Source organism: Doryrhamphus excisus, linkage group LG10, assembly GCF_037039965.1.
Source record: "Doryrhamphus excisus strain RoL-2023G ecotype Guam linkage group LG10, RoL_Dexc_Guam_v1.1, whole genome shotgun sequence".
Classification (NCBI taxonomy): domain Eukaryota; kingdom Metazoa; phylum Chordata; class Actinopteri; order Syngnathiformes; family Syngnathidae; genus Doryrhamphus; species Doryrhamphus excisus.
This window is the reverse complement of record NC_136366.1, coordinates 17,016,224-17,024,494: the sequence shown is the minus strand read 5'-3', so window position 1 is coordinate 17,024,494 and position 8,271 is coordinate 17,016,224. Positions and strand designations below refer to the sequence as shown.

The window sequence follows — 8,271 nt, the reverse complement described above, 5'->3', positions numbered from 1 at the left end:
GTATTTCGATATGTTTGCTTTTGTAGCGTTATTATGGACTATTGACTTTAGTTTGCAAAAAATTGCATATAATAAAAGGGCATCATTTTGTTACTTTGTCGCTACCGTTGCATTTTTATTTGTGTTGTATATGTATTTTTATATTTGGTAAAATGTTTTGTTTGCCTAACATATTGTAGCGACATATTGTATTTGTTCTTGTTGGCACGTTGTAATCCAGAATGTCTGACGGTTTCGGGTGGCCCTGAATGCACCAGGGGTACAGGCGTGTCGCTCAGGGGAACCAGGAAAGAAGCACTGGTGGAGTTGGTGGTGTGGTTACGGCCGACCGTAGCCATTATTGTGTGCAATAAAAAGCTTGCTATTCCATGGCGTTGGCGACGACGCCACAGCGGCAACTTATTCATTGAACTTTGGAATTTTTGAAAGTAAAAAGTATCATTCTCGGTAATACGAGACCTGTGTTTAAACGGTTACCAAAATTTGCAGTATGGCCCATAATGTGGTACTGCTTCTTTAAGAAAAAACATTGAACATTCCAATGTTTTGTAATACATTCAGTTTGTAAACAAATACAAAACCAAAAACACATTTGAATTTAATTTGGAATTTTCCAAGCAAGGTACTGTACAATTAAAAACAAAAAGACCAAAATATGATTAAATGACGCATCGTTGATGAAATAACTTTATTAAGCAGTAAATGTTCATACATAGATCAAGATGACAAAAAACATGACATATCTGGGAAGCACAATCACGCATGTGTTCAGAATAAATAAAACGGGGGTTGCTGTGCTTAAAACCGTACTTTATTTAAGATATGGATTAAAAAGTCTAAAACTGGAGAAATGTATGTGTTTTTACAACTAACCATGAACTATTTTAAAAAAGTGAGAAGGATTTGCAACTCTCTTCTCAACATTTAAGATACAACTGCTGGAGGAGATTGCTTTTCTATCGTATTTATATTCCTAAAGTTTAGAAAAATGTCACAATGCATCAAAGTCCAAACATTTTCAGGTGGAAAAAAAACGGGATTAGGGCTGAAAACGTCTCCGGGGGTGCGCTAGGGAAGGAAAACCTCCATGTGACTTTTCCTCCATCCAACTGATCTAAATGTAAAATTGTGTACGTACAATTACAGCTCACAGTAACAATTTGATGGGAGAAAAAATTGACGCTTAGGAAGAAAGGTGATATAAGAAAACGTGCTTAAGAAAACACCTCCAACGTTTGAAGCTGGGCAAATATCAAAGTGAGATTTGAACACTGCTGGAAGCCACAAATCTTCAGCTTTATGTCTCCTACTTGCGATTATATGCTCATAGAAACACCTACAAAGTGGTCCTCGGTTTACAACAAAATGTTAGCCTGTAAACCATAAAAACCTCCTATTGGCCGCCCTGGTTCACTGTTGCCCCCATCATTAAGGATAAAGAGGGGTCATGGATTCAGTGCGCTGTTACAAGGAGATCCAGCATACTTAATCCCTGTATTTAATCTTATTGCTATATTTTATGCACCTTTCATGTGCTCTGTGTACAGTGTAACCGGAGGACCATCTGTTTGACGTTCCGTGAAGATACCTTGTTAAGACACTGGAATACAGACTACGGTATAAATAAAAAAAAAAACACACTTACAAAAATATAGACTAGTTTGAAAAACTGTAGCAGTTAAAAGACATAGCAATCCAACTATGATGGCACCCCTTGCTGATGGACTGTAAACAATTATTATACTGTATAATAACTGTCTTGCTTATTGTTAATGTTTAATGTATCCCGCAGTCAGGTCCAGATTATTATAAAAATGTGGTGTGTTCAGTGTCGTATATGAAATAGGAAAGAAGCTTGCATGATAATTATTAAAGAGAGTAAGAACGTATCTCCAGCATACAATTGGTCTTCAAGTGTGCAACGTCAACAAAGCAACATCATACATACATCAAAGTCAGCAAAATCTCCTACGCTACGACCACTTCCACCTCTACAGCATCGATGACGGTGTCCTCCCCATTCAGACTCTTTCTGACTGCCTCCTCACGTGGGCTGGAGTCTGTCGCCAATGGAGGCTGTGATGGCGACACGGAAGGAGACGCTGCAGTTTGTTTGCCGTCGCCTTCCTGTACCGCTAAATCTATCTCCTCGATGGCGCTTTTAATGGCCGCTTCCTCCTTCTCGGCTTCCTGGTTCCTGTTTCCCACCAGCTGCCGAAGGAGCGAGCGCGGAGATCTCCTGTCATGCGGGACATCTTCCACGACGGTGGTGACGTGGCTCACCTCCTCCTGCACGTCGTCGTCCGGGCTGACCGTACCGTTGGTGGTGTCGCCGTGGGCGTCGTCCGGTAGCACCACTTCCACCACAGGATTGATGAGATCTCGGATTTCCTCCACACTATCAGGAGACTTGGGCTCCTTGCACGGGTCCACATTGGGTTCGTCGTCCTCCTCCGCATTGGATGCACCAGAGCCCTCTTCCGGGATGAGTTCCACCCCGGGAACCTCCAAACATGACTCATACGGCAGAGGTACTCCATCCAACTGGATCATGGACACCACCTGCTTGCGTCGTTTACCCGAACCTCCATCCTCCCCACTGCTGTTGGAACCCTCGGTCTCCTCGCTACAGAATTTGGCGGCCCAGTCCACCGGTGAGTTTTCCCCCAGTAGATGGAGGTTGGGGTCGCTGTTGGTCATCACAATGCTGTCCCTGTAGAGGTTGTGCCTCCTCTGGACGGCAGCCTCCTTCACAGCTACAAACACACACATACAAAGTCATGCGTCTCCGTCGTGGGACAATTCCATCATTCTTAATGCTTCTCGACACCCACCCATCATGATGTCCTTGGTGACGGACTGCAGCACCACCTCTTCAAACAGATTTTCAACAAGCAGGAAGCGTGAAAAATCGGCAAAGATGAGCTCTTTAAAACGTGGCAGCTCCTGGGGAAGGCAGAGACGTGGACATTCAATTCATGTGGACATTCCTGCAATCAGCATGATTATTGTGTTGGGGGGGGGGGTGATCTGCAGGGTATTGAATTTGATTGCAAAGGGACAGTTCCTGTCCTGAATAGTCTCATTTATCCAGGTCATTGGATTCCCGGGATATTCATTCATTCATTCATTTTCTACCGCCTTTCCTCACGAGGGTCACGGGGGGTGCTGGAGCCTATCCCAACTGTCTTCGGGCGAGAGGCGGGGTACACCCTGGACTGGTCGCCAGCCAATCACAGGGCACATATAGACAAACAACCATTCACACTCACATTCATACCTATGGACAATTTGGAGTTGCCAATTAACCTAGCATGTTTTTGGAGAAAACCCACGCATGCACGGGGAGAACATGCAAACTCCACACAGAGATGGCCAAGGGTGGAATTGAACTAGGGTCTCCTAGCAGTGAGGCCCGAATTAGCACGTATTGTAAACGCACGGCGTTTACACGGCGCACGGGCCACACAGCGACCAAGTGGTTAGCGCGCAGGCCACACAGCTAGGAGACGCGAGTTCAATTCCACCCTCAACCATCTCTGTGTGGAGTTTGCATGTTCTCCCCATGCATGCGTGGGTTTTCTCCGGGTACTCCGGTTTCCTCCCACTTGTCAATACTTGTTATACATAAAAGCACCAAACTAAAGACAAACCTGCCATGTACTTCAACTAGGGTACACATCTTACACCAGCCCGGCATATGTCTGGGTGTGTGTGTATGTGTGTACATTCATCAAGGCATTACGTACTCTATACACACAGGAGACAGCGTCCCCTCTAGTTCATTCATTTTTAATGGAACCTGCGTGACAGGTTCACACTTTGAGTAGCCTATATCAAATCTTGTGACATACGAGCTCCTCTTAAGTCCTTTGATACCTCAGTATTCCCTCCTCATCTGACATCCAATCAAAACCATGGGAGACTCATAATCCTGTCTGGATACTGTATGAGTGCATTCCTTATAGGTTATCAGAGACCTTCGGTCTCGGGCTGATACTGACACTTGGGGGCATGGTACCTGGCCTGATACCAGACAAACCATGTGATGATCTTATTATCACATACTATTTAATCATGAGCTTATTATCACGTACTATTTAATCAAAAGACCATTTTGTTTCCAGAAAATTTTCAGTTTATTACATGTAACGTGACAGAGAGTTGAATTTTGATTTGAGAGAATCAGGCTCGTATTCATCCCCATTTTCTTTTCTGATTGACAAAATAAACATAGACAAGTATTTGTCTAACTCAGGTGGGGGAATACTTTCTACCAGTCTTCGTTCGTTCTTGCAGTTGATGAGCAATGATACAGTTGACACAGTATCATTTTGGCCTTTTCCCGTATCATTCATGGGCGGTTTCTAGGGTACAGAGCGGCCGATTAATACTGTAGTATGTGATAATACCCGGTATTGCTGGCCACATCCACTAGTCACTTCCTGTGTGCAGAGTTTTTTACATGTCCCAATGATGTACATTGTTAGGTAGCTCGTATTAACTTGTGTTCTCATGTTATAATGCACAGAAAATGATTCATGTTCATGTTTCACATAAGGATTGTGAATGATGGGAATTTTTTTTTTTAAGTGCAGTTCCCTCCGTTCCCCATATGAAAATGACGTGTACTGTCACCGGGCGCTACTTACGGGCGTGCAAGATGGGGAGAGCTGCTGCAGCATGTAAGGGATTATGATCTGCAGCAGAGCCTCTCTGAAGAATTTCTTGCGTACTGTGCTGCTGTCATAATCATATTTCTGGAACAAGAGAGAAGAGATTTTCTAATGCTAAGAAATGCCATATTTCTTTGTCTTGTGCGCATTTACTGTTTACCTTGAGAACTCTGTCCTGGCACCCTTGGATGGTTTTGCACAAGTCGTTGTCTCCCTGAGCAGCCAAAGACTGCTGCAGCAGCTGCTCAAAGGTGTGTACTGCATTGTCCATTTGCTGTCAAAGTAAAAGCACACGTAGAAGTCGGGCGGGTCAATACATATCCCGATACCAACGGTAACATCAGTATGAGATCAATATTATGCGGCGATGCAGTACAGTAAAGTCTCGTTATATCGATATCGGTTAAAACGAATTACTACTTATTACGATACTATTTTCATTTCCCGGCAAATTTCTAGTCTTTTATGATATAATTAGTTCCGTTAGTACGATACCCGGTTATTATGATAATCCGGTTACTTCGATGCCCTTTTCATCTCCCGCCAGCCAATTTGGTCTGCTTATATCGATACAAAAGCAGCTTAAATCAATCTTTGCTTAAGGATTTCAATACCAAAAAAGAACACGGCGAACGGCTGCTTCCAGTCAACTTTATTTTTCACACTTCCACCACCAGAATGCAGCACACACAGCGGAAAACACCCGTCCCTCGCGCCTACCCCTCCGGGTGGCAACACCTTCCCTATCGATAGTTCCGGGGTGAATTATGTCCCGGTAACCGGTAATCCGGTAAGTTTATTTTTATTTACTGTAGTACAAAATGTATTGTAGTACAAAAGCATGCTAGATACGCAATCCATGAACTCAAGGAGAAAATTACATGCCATATCAAAGATCCGCCCACTTTTAATGCAGTTCGGCGCAGGATCGGATATATGGATAGTCCGGTTATATCGGTATTTTTTCCGACTCCCGAGAATATCGATATAACGAGACTTTACTGTATATTGTTACATTGTTGACAAATGAAGTTTACTACTTTGTGACCTTCTGATTCTGATGATGACATGTGAACATCTCACCTCCCTCATGAGGATCTGAGCCCTGCTGACAAACACAGAGGGGCTGGATACGTCGAACCTTTGCTGCAGCCCCTCCAGGTTGAGCTCCTCCACCTTTTCGTAGCAACTCTGCATTTTGACCGGATGGAAGGCGAGCATGGAGAGCCTTTCCATATGCTGGTGGGGGGGAAGAGTTCACATGACTGCGTGCAAGGTGACGCAACAAATCAGAAAAATATGACTGACCTCTCCCAGCTTCTCTTTGCCTCCTCCATTTAACAAGTTCTTGCTGATCTCCACCACCTCCCTGAAGAAAACCTCTCTGACCTCTGCAAAACCTCGGCTGGTGGGCTCCATCAGGGCCTCCAAGATGGAGCTGATATAGGTTTGGACGCTCCTCTTCAGGAGAGACTCTGCTTTGGGCAACACCAAGGCTGTCCACAGTGGCCGTGTAAAGGAAAAGAGAAACATAGAAACAGATGATATTATTAGCAGCTGCATCTTTTCAAAAATGGATGTAACTGAACATAGCTATAGACATGTTGACCGTGCTTTCATGCAAGGTTTGATGATGTATCATGAAGCTAACTCAGAAGGGTTTAAGCAGCAAAAGCATGCCGTACAGTTTCCCCACATTCATGGCGATTAAAGGTCTGCGATTTCCGCAAAAGAGGATTCTATATTAATAATTTGAATATTTTTTTTATTTAGAGCATAGAAAACATATTACTTAATATAGTAGAAATGGTAATCAGTCACGTTTACCAGTCTGGGTTTGTTTACACCACTTTGCGCACCAGGCAGGCGACAAGATAAGTGACACAAGAGACGGCCGCAATGTTAAACATCGTCTACCGACTTAACTAGTTAGCCTCCAATTTATTTATGCGAAACTAAAGAATAAGATTTGAAAGTGGGTGGGAAAGAAGGACAAAGTAAGAAGCCAAAACCATACCACTTCCACACGGATTGAGAGGAGAACTTTTTTCACCGTGCCATTTCAGACTGCAAGTTAAGGTAATGTAATGTAATGTAATGTCTTGTCATGACCAAAATACTACATATGACCTGTCTTCAAATATGTATTTATTAATAATAGGTCATAGTCAACCACAAACACTGATCATTTATCAATTACAGTAAAGTCTCGTTATATCGATATCGGTTATAACGAATTACTACTTATTACGATACTATTTTCATTTCCCGGCAAATTTCTAGTCTTTTATGATATAATTAGTTCCGTTAGTACGATACCCGGTTATTATGATAATCCGGTTACTACGATGCCCTTTTCATCTCCCGCCAGCCAATTTGGTCTGCTTATATCGATACAAAAGCAGCTTAAATCAATCTTTGAAAAATAAAGTTGACTGGAAGCAGCCGTTCGCCGTGTTCTTTTTTGGTATTGGTATTTTTGGAATAAGCAAAGCTTGATTTAAGCTGCTCAACATTGTTCTATCCTATAGAACAATGTTGAGTGCATTATTGCCCACTTTTAATGCAGTTCGGCGCAGGATCGGATATATGGATAGTCCGGTTATATCGGTATTTTTTCCGACTCCCGAGAATATCGATATAACGAGACTTACTGTAATTTAAAAAAACCAACATGATACACAGAATAATGATGGATGACAGCACTCAGTAGAGAGGACAATCCAAAATGTTTCCTTCCTTCCATCCACCAAGGAAGCCAAGATTCAATATCCACCACAGTAAAAATACTGAAATATTACATGTTTCACTTTTAGATGTATTCATTTTGAAAGACCGACTCAAACAAAGTTGGACTTGATAAACTCTACTGGATTTGTGCTAACCCCGTGTGGTTCCCAAAATTTTTTTGGGGCACCCCTTTTTTGGAGATGAAATTATGTTCAGTTCCCCCACCCCCCTCGAAAACATAACTTATGCAAAAATGATAAACATGAAAAACATAACTCACTATTGTCCCTACTGTGGCAATAGGAACAAGCCCCGGGCTTTGTGGAAATGCTGGCATTTCAGGTAGCTGATAACGTGCAGCCAATTGTTTGCAACCGATTTGGTGCAAGCAACACGCAAAATGTCTTCCTGTGAAACAGTGATCTGTCCATTTGTCTCTCGATCTCAACCTAAACGGTTGAGACCCCCCGCCCCCTCAACAGGGTCTGAGTTCTGTTTGAGGTTTCTTCCCTAGAGGGCGTTTTTGCCTGCTCATGTGGGGTTAAGTTGGTTTTCCTTAATGTATGAGCCTTGTGGTTCTAAACCTACTCCGTGCCTTGAGATAACCTCTGTTGGGAACTGGCTGGTAAATATTAGACATTTTAGAGAGTATTATTTTCATTGAACAAGGTTACCTCGGATCTTGCTGCTGACATGCTCTTTGGAAGCAATGACCTGGTCCATGTTGGTTCTCAGCCTCACATCCAGTAGAACCTTCTGAGACTCACAGCCTTCAAGCAGAGCATCATATTGATGGGTGGTCTGGGCCAAAACCTGCCTGTAAACTGCATCAGATATCTAGACAAAGCAAAGTGTTGCTTTTACG

General features: G+C 43.0%; 1 protein-coding gene across 2 annotated transcripts in view; it reads right to left on the bottom strand.

The window, feature by feature from the left end:
- Nucleotides 1-674: 674 nt before the first annotated feature.
- niban2a (niban apoptosis regulator 2a) overlaps nt 675-8,271 on the bottom strand; it is a 38,328-nt gene continuing 30,731 nt past the window's right edge. Inside the window, exons 9-16 of one of the 2 annotated variants that reach the window (XR_013629289.1) lie at nt 8,081-8,243; nt 5,985-6,172; nt 5,760-5,915; nt 4,837-4,950; nt 4,653-4,760; nt 2,835-2,946; nt 1,341-2,756; nt 675-1,306 (exon numbers count right to left, since the gene is read on the bottom strand). Coding sequence is in view for 1 of the 2 variants with exons in the window: in XM_058064257.2 (XP_057920240.2) it covers nt 1,969-2,756; nt 2,835-2,946; nt 4,653-4,760; nt 4,837-4,950; nt 5,760-5,915; nt 5,985-6,172; nt 8,081-8,243 (1,629 nt within the window). In the remaining variant the exon portion in view is untranslated. Of the gene's footprint in view, nt 2,757-2,834; nt 2,947-4,652; nt 4,761-4,836; nt 4,951-5,759; nt 5,916-5,984; nt 6,173-8,080; nt 8,244-8,271 lie in introns of both variants that reach the window. The other variant, XM_058064257.2, reaches the window with a different exon arrangement.